The sequence below is a fragment of the Alligator mississippiensis genome, chromosome 10 (genome assembly GCF_030867095.1).
Source record: "Alligator mississippiensis isolate rAllMis1 chromosome 10, rAllMis1, whole genome shotgun sequence".
In the NCBI taxonomy this organism is placed as follows: Eukaryota; Metazoa; Chordata; order Crocodylia; family Alligatoridae; genus Alligator; species Alligator mississippiensis.
Window position 1 is genome coordinate 57,483,220 of NC_081833.1, and position 15,355 is coordinate 57,498,574.

The 15,355-nt window shown below is 42.8% G+C and overlaps 2 protein-coding genes across 2 annotated transcripts in view; one reads left to right on the top strand and one right to left on the bottom strand.

Moving 5' to 3' along the window:
* The window catches only part of LOC102568784 (uncharacterized protein F13E9.13, mitochondrial), a 52,534-nt gene extending 48,137 nt beyond the window's left edge, over nucleotides 1-4,397 (bottom strand). Inside the window, exon 1 of the mRNA XM_019492953.2 lies at nucleotides 4,158-4,397. Coding sequence (XP_019348498.1) covers nucleotides 4,158-4,187 — 30 coding nt within the window. The 5' untranslated portion in view covers nucleotides 4,188-4,397. The remainder of the gene's footprint in view (nucleotides 1-4,157) is intronic.
* On the top strand, nucleotides 77-14,191 carry CCNE1 (cyclin E1). The gene is made up of 11 exons (XM_014595574.3): nucleotides 77-182; nucleotides 272-362; nucleotides 487-555; nucleotides 6,577-6,722; nucleotides 6,837-6,972; nucleotides 7,956-8,102; nucleotides 10,581-10,676; nucleotides 11,072-11,206; nucleotides 11,285-11,396; nucleotides 11,472-11,629; nucleotides 13,520-14,191. Exons 1-11 carry the CDS (start codon nucleotides 169-171, stop codon nucleotides 13,640-13,642), a joined length of 1,227 nt encoding a protein of 408 aa, XP_014451060.1. The 5' UTR covers nucleotides 77-168; the 3' UTR covers nucleotides 13,643-14,191.
* Nucleotides 14,192-15,355: the final 1,164 nt, after the last annotated feature.

Consider the following 15,355-nt stretch of genomic DNA (forward strand, 5'->3'; position numbering starts at 1 on the left):
TGCGCACGGGCGGGAGCGGCGGCGGCGCCGTGAGGCTGCCCGCGCCGAGCTCCCGCCCTGCCCTGCCCTGCCCTGCCCTGCCCTGCCCGGCTCATCCCATCCCATCCCATCCCATCCCGGCCGGCCGGCCGCCCGCACGTGCGGGGTCTTTGTGCGGCGCCCAGCGCCATGCGCCGCGAGAGGTGAGTCCGCCCGCGGGCCGGGAGCGGGGCTGGGCCCAGGCCTGGGCCTCCCCGCGCGCCGCCCTGCCTCTCACCGCCTCTCTCGGCAGTGCCGGCTCGGGGGAGAAGGTCCCCGCCAAGGCCCAGGCTGCTGCCGACGCTGCCATGCGAGCCCGGAAGAGGAAAGCCGACGTGGGCACGGTGAGTGCAGGCTGGGGCAGGTGAAGCGGGGCTCCTGGCTCCTGGGGCCCTGCTTGGCCAGGTGCGGTGTCCCTCACCCCTTAGCATGCGCTTGTCTTCTTTCCCCCCTTCCTTTCTCTTCTAGTTTTTGCAGGATCCCGATGATGAAATGGCCAAAGTGGAAACAGGCAAGAAAAAGCAGTGCGGCAACCAGGTAACCGACTCGGCTCGGGATTCGGGGGGAGTAAGGCCGCTGTGATGTTTTTCCTTGTTTCGGCAAGGTGATGCCCATGGCAGCACCGACTGGTCCTGCTCCCACCCGGGCCACTTACAAAAATACACACAAAATGGGGAAAACTCCTTATAATTTTACACGCTGTTTTCTTAGATCCTTTGCTGCCACGGAATAGATGAGACCCGTGTCGGTCAAACCAAAGTAGGGTTACCAGACGTCCTGGGTTTGTACGCTTTTTTTTTTTAATGTCTAAAGGTCTGATCTTGCATTGAGCTCTGCACGGGTGCACAAAGGTCCTTCATCTCTGTACAAATGTGCATGGCGGGATTGGAGACTTGAAGACAGATGTCGCACGTAACTGTCGATAAGCGTGGATCTGACTGGAATCGCCCTTTTCAGATGTGAATTTACGGGGGGGAAGGGTATGCTTTCATCATCCCTGCCCCCATTTGTTCTCACCTTAGCAAGCACTGTTGTCAAAATGCCAGAAATTAAAAGGTGCAGAGTTAAAATTTGGAAATCCACATGCTCTACACCAATGCATGTATAATGCAGGGGGGGAAGTGCTGCATCTAGAGTTTCTCTAGGTGGGGTAGAGTAGAGTAGTTTCTATTGGAGCACTTGAGGCTCTGAGATAGGGCCAATAGGCAAATGTTAAGAGGGAGATGTCGTCACATAACAGGCATAGTCAGCTTTCTGAAACTCCTCTGTGACTATTAAGGTATCTTAATTTTGAGATTAAAACCCCGGACACTCTAGGCTGCGTGTTTGTTGCAAACTCGGCTTCCACTTTGTTTTTGTTCCACAAACTTGGGGTTCTGTCAGTTGCTGCCCCACACTTTTTATATGTAGTATAAGATATGTGAGAGTTTTTAACGGTCTTTGTGAACTTGGGCACCTTTGGAAATGGATGCAGAATAAATTTGACTGAGGCACAGAGAAATACAATACATAGACCTCATACAGAGCCTCCGTTGTTAGGACTTGAGCCAATTAGTGTGCGCAAAGGGTGATATTTAAGCTGCAAAAGTCATGATTTGGGGAATACAGCCCCTATTCATTCAGTATGTAGGGCTATGCATAATGTGGTACAGCTAACCAGAAGTGGCAGCTGGAAGTTTGAAGACTGAAGCGCTACCATAACAGATGGGCATCATTGTTTGGAATGGCCTCTGCTCGTTGCAACTGTGTATACTAGTTATCAGTCAACATATTAAGTAGGGCTCAAATGGTGAACATTTAATGAGAAGATCTAGTCTTCCCTTCTGTCTCTCTATGCAATATATTAAACTAATTTCTCACTTCTGACAAGGGGGATATTTATCTTCACCACAATTCCTTCTTCCCTAAAGTGGTGTTTTTTGTTTTGGGTTTTTTTTTGTGACTATCTACTAAAATTCTTAATGCGAACTATGATATTTACCATCTTCCCCGAAAAGACAACGGAAAGAAAAACTTGAAACATGTTTAGCAAGGAGGCCTACAATAACTCTCCTCTTAAGTTCCAGAACTAGGTATAGCGTTACGGTGTATATTGGATTCGGTCTATGTTGGAGCGATCTGTGAAACAATTGGCATATGGCAACAGAGCTACAGTCCCAGAGTGTAAATTAAAATATAATTTCTGGTAAAGCCTCATGGCACTGAGGAGAATTAAGTTCTGCAACTCTCTGTTTTATAGATAAAAATGGGTACCTCTTCCCATTTAAAGAAGATTCTTTGTTGTAACAAAGTATCCAGATTGTTGTGGATCTGTAAAATGATGAAGCTAACATTTGGCTGCACAGCAGCAGCTCTTCAGTCTGTGGTGTGACACAAGCTATTCTCTGATATAAATTGCCATGGGCCACTAATGAGAATATGTATGCCATTTCAACAGTAGTATAGCAGGCTTGTGTGATATCCAGAAAGAAAGCAAGATGGTATGTAGCAATGGTATAACTAACTCTAATGTGCTGCACTGGATTTATAGCCTCTTGCAAGTACCACGTGACATTCACATTAAACGGTTAGGCTCTGTTTTGCTCCATGTAAAAGTAGCACTGTCACATCCCACTTATGGCGTGTTCATGCTCAATTCATTAGTTGGTTTCTGTTGAACATAAGGCCCAGGCTTTTAATTAGGAAGCTGTTACCCTTTATGGGATGAAAGGGTTGTTATATCATCAGGCTGGTAGAAGCAGAATTCTGCATTTCATTTTGAAGATAACTGGTACTGTTGTAATTCTCTTAGCATTTCCCAAATGGATCGTGGTCACTAACTTGTGTACAGGTATGTTTCCAGCATTTGTTGTGAAACACAGCTCCTCTAAACAACTATTTATTGTTTTTACATATCTTAATAAAGAATGATTTGGGTGAGTTTAGTAACCCACAGAATCCTTTGATGTAAATCATGTAGCCTACTGAATTTTAGGGCAAGGAATTGAAACTAGAGCTGCTCAGAAACTTTTCAAGGAAACTTCCTTTGGAAAAGGGTAACTACTTGAAGTGGAATAAGACAAACCAGTTTATAACACTTTTGGAAGAGTTAAAGTCAATGAAATATTCTATTTCAACATACCTTCAATACAGGATTCTCTCCAAGTTCTTAATTTAGGATAAAAAGACCAAATATCTTCAGGCTCACAAATCTAAGGTTTTTAAGCTTGTTCTTATTTGGGACAGGAACTCGAAATTATTGGAAAATATAGGACGGAAAGATGATTTCTTATCTAGCTCTGATTGAAACCTTAAGCCCCAGTAGTCCCTTCTCTTTCATCTTCCACTCCTTTCCTTATTTCACCCCCCCCCCTTAATTTTTTTTCTTCCCTTCTTGATCTGGATATTGTAGAACTGCTTTGTGAGGCTTTCTTGTAGCATAACACTTCAACAAGATCTGTCATTATTTTTTGCAATATGCTTGCAAATATATTAAGCTTTTAGTTTTATGGATGGCTGCCAGCTGTTGGGTTTTTGTGGTTTGTTTGGTGGATTTTTTTTTTTTTTTTTTTTTCCTTCTGGCAGAGCAGAGGAAAAGGGTCTATTTGTATCTCTTCTGCAGTCTCCAACCTGCATCCCTGTTCTTATGACTTTGAGTTCTGAGTAGGATGATGCTTTAGTTTGTAATTGGAGCCGGCCATATTTGCTTGGTTAGTCTTGTCATTCCTCACCTACTTCTAACTGTTCTTCCATCCATGCTGTTAAGTTTCTTTTAAATGGGGGGGGGGGGGGGGGGGGTTGCTGTCTTGCTGAACTCTGATCTTGGCTCACATTTCCCCTAGCTCCTGTTCCTATGTGGAAATCTGTGGACCAGAGGACTTTGTCTTACACTGCTGAGATTCTCAGCTGCAGCTGTCACTCTGGCTGTAGAGGAGCAGACTGCAGCTCCTGCATCTGAGGGCTGACCCTTCTGTAAATCTAATCTGAGAACGGCAAAAATTTGAACCAGTTTTACTCTTAAACTTCTTACCCTCTTCTTTTTTTGCAGATAGCAATTTAACAATCTTTCCTGTTCCTCAAGGTCACAGCTCTGATGTAAAACAGTTTTTGATACTTCCCACATTAGATTTAGCAAAAGTATCAAGTTAATCTATACTTACTTTCAGTATCTCCGGAGTCTGCTTAGGCATCTTCACTTCCTATCACCATACTCTTAAGTCAGAGTTTTCCTTCCAAGTATTTTTGCATCCCCCAAATATTTACCCTGTTGTTCTTCAGTCTCTCTAAAATAGTTCCTTCAAAGATAAACTACCTTGCTTGCTACCCTCTCCACAACAGCCCCTCTTCTATCATTTCACAGGCAATCTCAACATCAAGACTTAGCCCCTTCTGCGTGCCCTGATTTGCTGCAGTGTTCTGTTTTGCTCTGTTAAGTTTCATGCCTAACTTCTTTTTTTTTTTTTTTTTTCCCTGTTTTGTGCCCTTTCCCCCACTCCTGTTTCTGGATCTTTCTCCATGCCTGTATTTTCATCCAGTTTGAAAAGCTTCCCCCTGCTCCTGTTTCCTTTTGAAGCACATAATAAAAATTTAATCCCTAATGAAGTGGTCTCTGACCTGTGGCTTGCCAGCCATTTGTTGTCTGAGACCCTGGGTTGACGGTGGATATTTCAATTTAAAAAATTAAAATTGAAGTTGATAGAAAAAAACTAAGGTTTGATGCATTGCCTACAGTGTAAGTACTGTTTCCTAAGTATTGTTGCCCAAAGGTCAGCATAGTTGGGGACCACTCGGCTACTATGTCCTGGCACCTGCATGGTTTCCCTTTTATTAAAGGGAAAACCTGAATTTCAGTACTAAATCACATCTTGTCGTTTCTTTCAACCTCTTCTTGCTTACATGTGGCCTGTTTTAGATAGGCTGGCACTGTCTTCTCTTTTTTAGTTGCCTGGCATGATGGGCACTTCATAGATGTTACATAATAATGTGACTCCCTTAGCTCTTATCCAACCCACTGATTGTTGATTAACTGATATGAGAGAGGTTCTCAAAGGACTGACAGCTGTGCCTGCCATAAAGTTAGGAGACAAAGTATGGCTAAAGTCTAACCCAGAGGCTGGACAAAAATTGACCTAAAGCAGTGCTGATGTGATACTTGTACTCCCAAACTTTCAGTTCAGAGGTGGTCTGCCAGCCACTTGCTCTGAATGATACCTCTCACTCCCCCAAAATTAATGGTAGCGCAAAAGTAGCATTTGGCTATTGATGCAACTGTGCACATGGCTGTGATGAATTTGCATGCATAATATTGAGAGGGGTTTTTTTAATAAAGCAAAACTGCCCATCTTCCTCAGCTATTGGCTCAAATAGCACAAAGCACTTTTCACTATGAATAAGCTGTGAAATGTGGTTTTTGGCTCTGAACTTAGTACTAGAGTATAGCCAGGTTGCTGGAAAGGGACATCCTTTGTCAGAAAGGCAGAGCCTGGGTTTGGATTTGCAGGTTCCAATACTTAAATAAAAATGTGTGTGAATTGTAAAATACTACATAATCTTTATTTCTTTAAAGCAGTTCAAGGAATTATTGTTTTCAGTCGTATTATTGCTTTTTAGCCTGCTAGTGCTACAAAGTGTAGCACTTTACAACAAGATGGCTGCCTGCAGTGCTAGCTTAAATGTCAGGTTTTAGAATAAATATATCTGCATATTCCGGGTGATTTGTGGGGCTTCTAATTTAATGTTTGTTTGGTTTTTTTTCTGAAGATATTGAGATAAAGAAAATAAGTTCTTTTGTAGAAACTCAAATAGTGATTTTTTTTTTTTTTTTTTTTTTTTTATGCTAGTGTCATGTTTCTTAAAGTTTCAGTTTATGAAGATAAGCCTTTTAAAGGAAAGGAGAGGCTAGATCTGGGTCCTATTCAGAATAAAAAGAACAAGTTGTAATGCATGAAATGTCAGATGCTTGTTTGCTGGCTTCTTTGTATGAATGACCAAGTTGTGCATTTCTGTTGAGAGAAAGCATCTGCATACATTTATGTGCTTTTCTTAATTGTTGAATGTATTCTAAGTAGAAGACAAAATGCTTGGTCTTTTTGTCTTCTCAAGTCATGAGATGAATGAGTAGCTCAAAACCTCTGAAAGATTAAGACAAAATAGAACTAGAATTCCTCGTTGCCTGTGCTCATTACCAATGACATTTTGCATGAAAGCAGGCCACTTGTCTGGGAGTCCCATCTGCTTATTCCCCACCTGAAGCCTTGATTGCAGAGGGATTAGGACTTCAGGTGGGCAATAAGCAGATAGATTCCCAGAGATACTTCTTTCATGTGAAATGTCCTTGGCAAAAAAGAGCAGAGCAACAGAACTTCTCAAATAAAACACTGTTTTGTTTCATGGGGCATCCATGGCCTTCCAAACCCAAAACATGAAAAATAACTGAACTTGTTTAAACTCAGCAATTGAAAGCCTTGCCTTGTTTGTGCTAATTAGCTGTCTAAAAAGAGCTGTCTTGTAGTCTCTGTGCATCAGGCGTAAAAGCTATAAAACCAGGCTCAATGCTACATATTTTCTTTCCTTTAACAGTCCTCTTGGAATAATGATGTCCACAAAAATCCCCATACGCTCATCCCAACACCTGATAAAGATGATGACTCTGTTAGTATTGGTTATTCTCATTTTGTACCCCTGGGCCTCACTCCAGCCAGAGCTTCTCCGTTACCAGTTCTGGGGTAAGTATACTGTTTCCCCTTTGCTTTCCCTTCAATTTCCTTTTCACTCTTTTTTGGTTTTGTTTTTTTTTTTTTGAAACTTTTTAACATACTTCACTTTTTTTTTTTCCTTAGCTGGGGAAATAGAGATGAAGTATGGAAAAACATGATAAACAAAGAACAGACCTATGTGAGGGATAAACTTTACATGCAAAAGCACCCACTTCTGCAACCTAAAATGAGAACAATTCTTCTAGATTGGCTAATGGAGGTGAGCTTTGCTGTTCTTGCTAACGGTCTAAGGATGCTGCAAGTTGGTGAAGAAGCATTTTGAATAACATTCCCCCCTCCCTGCTTTCCCTGCACAAACCACCTAACATGAACTGTATCTGTGAATTTTGCCTAATATGTTATGCATCAGAATATTAGTTAACTCAGGCTGACAGGTTGGGGTATCTTGGTATCAGATAAGGAAAACTTAATGGCACAAATTTCAGGCATTCAAGACCTGATCAAATTTTATTTTCATATTTAACTGTCATTACTGTACTATAAAAACATTTGTAAATATGGAACATAAGTGAATGTCTACCCCTTTAACTTTAAAAAAAGTTTATATATTTTGTGATTGTGTTCTAGACTGAATTAACTTAAATGAGCCTAAATGGGGGTTATGTAGAAGTGAAAATAAACTGAGGACCGTGATATGGCTCATAACATCTCATAACTCTAATATTGTCTGCATATATTATGTGGCACACAGTTCTTTCTAACATGACAGTCGTGGAATGAAAGGATGTTTTTGTTAAATACCAATGTTTAACAGTAGCTTGCTGTTTAGCTTGGAAGATTGACAGCCATTCTGTTTTTCCATTCATAATTGCACTAAAATTTTTATCACTCTTCTCTGGACTGTTGGGAGGATGTGTACATGTTTGTGAAAATGAAGAAATGATTCTTTGCAAATGCACAAAACAAAGCACCTGATGCTTTCTTGTCTTTTAAAAGCACCTCAATGTTGGGTGGGTGGGTGTGTGTGAGAGATTTGATATTGACTTCCACAAAAAGCGAAAGGCTGGTCAAGGTGTTGAGACCACTTAGTTTTAAGTCTCTTAACCAACTTAAGATGTGTTTTTTTTCACTTTTTCTTGATGTTGAAAGCTACTGTGTAAACCTATAGATTACTAGATTTCTTCCATAGTGTCCCAGCTACCATGTTAGTTGTTCATTTTAATATTAAATCTTTTTTTGCAGGTTTGTGAAGTCTACAAGCTTCACAGAGAAACCTTTTACTTGGCACAAGATTTCTTTGATCGATTTATGGCAACACAACAAAATGTTGTAAAAACCCTCTTGCAGCTAATTGGGATTTCATCTTTATTCATAGCTGCAAAGCTGGAGGTAAAACTTTGTAATCTACCTATGCATTTCCCATCTAGGTGGCTTGTGGTTTGTTTTTGTTTTGTTAATAGTAGGTTCGTCTTTGTTTTACAGAAGTTCTTCCTAAGTGATTGATTGGTTTTTAATGCAAGCAGGAAGGACCTCAGGTTTTTACAGTATCCCCTCTAGTGTTTTCTAGGCTATTTTCTCATCAATATGAGAAAATGTGTCTCAGTATAATATCTCTCTTCCTATTTTAGGGAATATTCTAATACTGCAAAGACTAACATACATGTCGTTTAGTTATCCTTGATAATTTTATGAGGCTTCAAAGCTGGTCTCAGGAACTAGAGACCACGTCTTCAAAGTACTTTCATAGCTAATAGTGGAAATGAATGACATAATTCAAGTTATCCTTTTAATTGCCTGAACAACCCTAATGACTAAACCAAATGACTTTTTTTCCTGAGCTTTAACTCTAAAAGGTGAAGAGGAGTGTAAATCTCTGGAATGTACTACATTCTCTAGGGCTGTTCCCTGGCACAAATCCTTGCTTTTGTTCTAAATCGCAAGAACTCATTAGTGAGCTTTTCTGTGTGCTGAAGGTGAAGTTATACCTGTTGAGGGGGCAGAAGGGTGGGGAAGCCAAGTTGCCCAATACCTTAGAAAAGCGTTTATTCTTGAGTTTAAAGACTGTATTAGAGTTACTCTAGAAGTAAAGATGCTAATAGTCTAACATTCTAAATGGTCTCCCAGGTACCAGTGATCACTCGATCATATTAGGGTGCCTGTAAACGTGTAGGATGTCTGCTCTGACACGCTGTAATTGTAGCCCATCAGAGCAGATTCAGTTCATCAAGTCTGCTTGAATGTGCTAATTGGCAATCTCCAGCAGCCTTGCCATCCCGTGTATTTGTCATCCTTGTGCTTCAAAATGGTGGCAGGGCACTTTAACTAAAGCTTGTCAAACAAGGTTTATTTAAAGTGTCCTCACCACCATTTTGAAATGCAGGCTGCTGAATATATGAGGTACTGTAGGCACTTTCATTAGCGTGGCTCTCGACAGCTTCTCTAATTAAAGTGTCCCCTGGTCCCAGAGCACATCTAAAAGTGTCCATATGTAGCTTGCTACTCGGACCAGACGAGTTCTAGGGTGACAGGTTTTCTGTACTACATCTGGTTGGGCATAAGATTTATAATGGTGGGGATCCTGAAAAGCCTGCTGGGTCAAGTTGGTCCTTAAACGGAAACTGTTCTTAATGGATTTTCGTCCGAGACATTAAAATAGACCAGGGGTCAGCAACATGTTTTGGCTAGAGTGCTGGAAAACACCACAATGCCTACCTTGGAAGGTGCTGGAGTGCCGGCATGCCAGAACAACAAAATGAGGGCAGGGGGTACATGGCAGGATGTCTTGCCTGGGCTGTGTGGCTGCCAGCAGCTACCCCGGCTCTGGCTAGCTGCTGGAGTCAGGGCTGCTCCCAGCAGGGCTTGCAGCATCCCAGCTCCCTGCTGGGAGCAGCCTGGGCTCCCTGCTGGGAGCAGCTACCCAGAGCCTTGGCTGGCTGCAGCCGGGAGGCTCCAAACGGCTGCACCGGGCTCCGGCATTGGCTCCCTACTGGTGCGTGCACCCGTGTGTTGAAGTAGGCAGTGAGGGAGGGGCCTGAGGCAGCGCATCCCCCAATCTCTCTCCTGCTCCCGGCACAGAGGCAAGAGCAGGGTTCTGGAGCCTGGCGCAGCTGTTTGCAGCCTGCTTGCTGCACTTGCCTAGAGCCCAGGCTGGCTGCAAACAGCTGCGCCAGGCTCCAGAACCCTGCTCTCGCCTCCGTGCTGGGAGCAGGGGAGAGACCAGGGCTGTGCTGCTTCAGGCCCCTCCCCCACCACCCACTCCAACACACGGGTGCACATGCTGGTATGGAGCTGATGCTGGAGCACAGCACAGCTGTTTGGAGCCTCCCGGCTGCAGCCAGCCAAGGCTCTGGGTAGCTGCTGCCAGCCGGGAGCCCGGGTTGCTCCCAGCAGGCAGCTGGGGTGCTTCAAGCCCTGCTGGGAGCAGCCCAGGCTCCATCACTGGCAGCAGCTACCCAGAGCCAGGGCTGGCTATGGCGTGCTGAGCAAAATGGCCTCATGTGCCATGTTCGGTACGTGTGCCAGGGGTTGCTTACCCCTGAAATAGACCATTCAAGATTGAAGTGATTATATTTAAAGCTCTTTTCCTTCATTTTAGTTGGTATGTAAGTTAAGAACCATGACACATCCTTTGCATCTACTTTAGCATGCACTGATCCATCAAAAAATGGAAGATGGAAGTTGTGAACTAGAAACGTGTTATCTCAGTTGGACACTTAATTGGCAAAAATAATTGTTTCTTTGACTTTCACATAAGCCAAGGTGCATGATTAAGTCAAGATTTACAATACCGTAAATGTTTGGTTTCTACATGTGGAACTATCTACTTCATACTGCTTGAATCTATAAATTGGATGTTTTATTTTCCAGGAAATCTATCCACCAAAGTTGCACCAGTTTGCTTACGTTACAGATGGGGCTTGTACAGAAGATGAAATTCTCAGTATGGAACTGATCATTATGAAGGTAGCCTATGAAATTATAACTAGTAACCCTCCTGTAAGGAGCAAAGCATGGTGTAATCATAGTCTACAGCACAGCTACAATGATTTATTATAATGTATTATTGTGGAGCTTTTTCTGTAGTTAAAAATTTGTGCTCCATACTGCGTAGTGTAACTATGCTTCATTAGTGTGTGGGAAATAATACATCATAATAGCATACCTCACAAATGCTTCAGGCAAGGTGACTTGATTTCTAGATGGGACAGTTCAGTTCTGCTGAATTAATCTCTTGAGCATCACTACACCAAGTGACGGTGGTAGTCTTCTACCAGGTAAGGATTTCAAATGCTGCAGTTGCTTCTTCAGAAACTTGTCTGTTTCAGTTGATATGGAAGTTCTTTGTGCCTCTTTTTCAGGCTCTTAATTGGAACTTAGGTCCACTGACAATTGTATCATGGCTAAATATTTATATGCAAGTTGCATATCTAAATGAGCTTTATGAAGTGTTGCTGCCACAGTATCCTCAGCAAATCTTTGTACAAATAGCAGAGGTAAGGATGACTTCATCCTCCACACATTGTACAATTCTTGCAAAGATGTGTCACTTACAAGGCCTTCTCCCTGTATAGCTCTTGGATCTCTGTGTGCTGGATATTGGTTGCTTGGAATATACATATGGAGTGCTTGCTGCTTCTGCTTTGTACCACTTCTCTTCCTCTGAACTGATGCAAAAGGTTTCAGGTAAATAACATCTTAATTAAAAGAAAAAGTTGGTCAAATTCTTAGACCTGAAGCTCACATACCTCTGTCTCACAGGTTATGAATGGTGTGACATAGAAGAATGTGTAAAATGGATGGTTCCATTTGCTATGGCTATAAGGGAAGTGGGAAGTTCCAAACTCAAACACTTTAGAGGTATAGCTCCTGAAGATTTGCACAACATACAGACGCACATAAACAGCTTGGACTTGCTGGTATGTGGGGGTTTTTTTGTTTGTTTTTTTTTGGGGGGGGTTTTTTGATTCTGTATGCTCACTAGAGACAATAGCTGTGTTCTGTACAATTTGAAGTGTACAGTCTAGCTTGATATGGCATAAGAAGGCAAGTTCATAAACCAAACACTTAAGTTTAAATCCTTAAATAAATGTTGCATATCACTTTTTAGATGCAAAGTTTTCGACTGTATAAATTTGTACTTGAACTGCAGCATGCCTGGGGCAGAGACTGTCCTTTTTTACTTGGTGCCTAGCGCAAAAGGGGTGTGATCCCAACTGGGGTCACTAGAGGATACCGTAGCACAAACAATTGCACTAGGCTGTATTTTGCTAAGCTACCATTTCACTGATATGTGACACAGAAATCTAGTCTAGCTTTCTTTTCACTAACTCTTTTCTACTATTTCACTAACTTTTTTCTATTTGCCTGCTGGGAATCCAAAAAGTATATAGAAAAACTATAGTAGGTTCACTAAACTTGGAACAAATGAAACTTTAAATTTATCTATTTTCAAAGGCTGCTTTTAGTTATTTAAATGATCTCCTCTTGCCCCACTAACTAAACCAGAGGTGGGCAAGATGTGGCCTGCGGGCCAGATGCGGCCTGTCAGGCCATTCTATCTGGTCCGCAGGGCCCCTAAAAATTTAGAAAACTAATATTTACCTGCCCCTGGCTGCCTGTCATTTGGCCTTCAATGGCTTGCCAAAACTCAGTAAGCAGCCCTCTGCCCGAAATAATTGCCTGTCCCTGAACTAAACTGTCACTTAGCATAGTCCAGTATCATCAATATTTTGTGATCCAAAGATACTACTGTCAATTAACTGCTCCAGTAAGTAAAGTAACGTGTACTGAAATGGTAATCTGCAGGTGGTTAATGGAATTACAGTTGCATGTGCCTTGCTGTAATTTGGGAAGGGAGATTAGTCACTAATTCTGTCATTTCATGTGATTTATCATAGTAGACTTTAAAAACCTCTTAGAATGATCTTGATGGCTACTAGACGTACAAAAAACTAGAACTCTTGGTTCCAAAATGATACCTCTTTATTAGACCAACTGGAAAATGGCAAGAAAATTGTCCTTTTCTGCAAGCTTTTGGGATCAAAGTCCCTTTGTCAGGCCCTGGGAAAAGTGTAGATGGTACAAGAAGGTAAAAAGTCCCCATAGGTAGGAAATAAACTTCATTATTGCACAGAGGGAGCTGAAGATGTAAGTCTGTCCTTCTGGGTCTGTGAGAATGTCTTTGTGAGCTGTGTTGAGTAGCTCTTTGATGTGTTGATCAGGTAGCATTCCTTCCCTGGAGGTGTCAGATGGCAGGCAGGGAAGCAAAAATTTCAGTAGCTTGATAGCTATTGAAATTTACCATCTTGGACTCTAACGACAAATACCTAATGCTTCTGTAGGGAACCCCCAAAACTGATGGCATTGATTAATTTTTGTGTCATGGCTTACGTTCATTAACTAAATGTTAGTCATAAAACATCTCTTCCTGTGAGTTTTTTGTACATTTGTATAGGACTGCAAGTTGTACTCTGGAACGGGAGCTATATTACCTGAAGAAAACTGGAAAATTTTACTTTGGCAACTTATGGCTATAGAATTAGCACCATTGAATTACTCCAGACTTATTCTGTCACCAGTTGTTTATTAACTAATAGAGTATGTTTCTTGGCTTTGCAATAAATTCAGTAATTTGGTATAGGTATTAAGTGGTATGTTGGCAAAACCTACAGAGGGTTTAAATTTGTGTAAATCATAGCTTTGTGATATAAACCATAGTGCATTTTCTTCATTTTGCTTTAATAGTGTTGGTATTATACCAGTGTTGGTTTTAAAATGCTAACTTTTTTTTCTCTCTTAATTTTAAGGACAAAGCTCAAGCAAAACAGGCCACATTGGCTGAGCAAAATAGGACTTCTCCTTTACCCACTGGTGTCCTCACACCACCACAGAGTAGTAAGAAACAGTCTACTGGGCAGAAGCCAATATGACTATGCAGACTTTTTAAAATCTGAGACAATTTTGCTGAAGTGCCTGTTTTTGATGGTTCTTACTCCTGCTTCATTACAGAAATGCTGCCAGTGAAGTTTATAAGCTTTTATGGATTCTCAAAAGGAAACTTGCATTTTTGTTTCAGAAGAGTTTTTATGTGAAATGGTTTTTATTGAATATAGATATTTTTAAATAAATGGATCAAGTATACCAGCCAATTAAAAGAACACCGAAGAGTGCTCCAAATGCTGCTAAGGAGGGTGATACTTGATGTGACCAACTGTTCAGAGAAAAGGCTTGAAATTTGAGAACTGCAGCTGTCTGTCTGTCCTTGGATAACCTGGGATTATTCTACCAAGTCTGGACAAATAGGCATCAGTAGTCTGTGGTTATAGCTAGCTATGGAAGACTAAAATTTAGAGCCTCTTTTCAAACTGTTGGCTTACAATTTCATGCCTTTTTAAAATCCCTTTATGTAAATGCTGCTATGTCTGTGTATCAAGTTTTAAATAAAGATGCTGTCCAAGACAGCTGTTTTGTGTGTTGCATGCTCTGTGTGCTGAATGACACTACTTCTAGAAGTTGGGTGAATGAAGATGGAGTGACATCTTTTTGTTACTATTAGCTGCTTTCTAGGGGTGCACCAGTGGAGATTTTTGGGGGCAGATATCAATCGGCTGATATTTTAAAGAGGCATGTCGGGACTGATAGTAATCCAATTTTCTGATACAGCTGGTTGTAGCTGGTAAGACTAGTGTAGTGGAAGGGGCAGGTCAACATCCCCCTGCAGTGAAGGAGGGAGGGGGCAGGGCATTGCCCAGCTGAGGTGGGATGGGGCATGATCTGGAACTGCAGCTTGTTTTGGGGGGGGGAAGGGTTGGCTCCTGCTGCTGTGCGCAACCTGGGAGGGCATGGTAGGCAGGGGCACGTGCCCCTATATCTGCACAGGGCAGGATGGGCAGGCTGGAGCTGGGGCTGGACTGGGCTCTTGACAGGGGGTGGACTTGGGGTGGGCAGTATCAGTGCTGGGAGTGGGCTGCAGCCACCCCAAATTTCACTGTAGCTTCCCCCCCCTACCATAGCTCCACTCCCAGGGCTGCTGCTGCTCACCTACCCAGCACAGCCCCAGCTCTTCCTGGAGCGTGGGCGGAGGATTGAACCAGGGCTGTGCTGGGCAAGCAGCGGCGGTGTTGGGAGCGGTATGTGGCAAAATCTGGGGTGGCTGCAGCACTCCCCATAGCCTCCTCCTGCCACCACCTGCCCAGAGGGGCCCCCCCCCAAAAAAGCCTAGCCCAGCCCTGAGCAGATCAAGGGGCACCCCACCCCGTGCCCTCAGGTTGTGCACAGCAGCAGGAGCCACCCCTGCCACCCCCCAAACAAGCTGCATCTCCATCCTGCTCTTACCCCACCCTGGCTGGGCAGCTCCTACCCCCTCCCTCCCTCACCGCAGGGGGCATTGATCTGCCCCCCTGCCCCTCCTACCATACCAGACTTACCAACTGCACACAGATCTTCACACTGCTGGGCTGTACTCCTTGCTGCCACAGTGCAGCACACAGGCTGTGCACGTGCATGGGCATCTATCATCCAGGTCAATTTTTCTGATGCAGCCAATCAGTCTTTCACATTGTCATGCCATTTATTTTCCCAAATGTTGCTGAGCAATCCATTTTGCAAATTCCACTGAATTTTGGGAGGGTTTTGCCTTTACT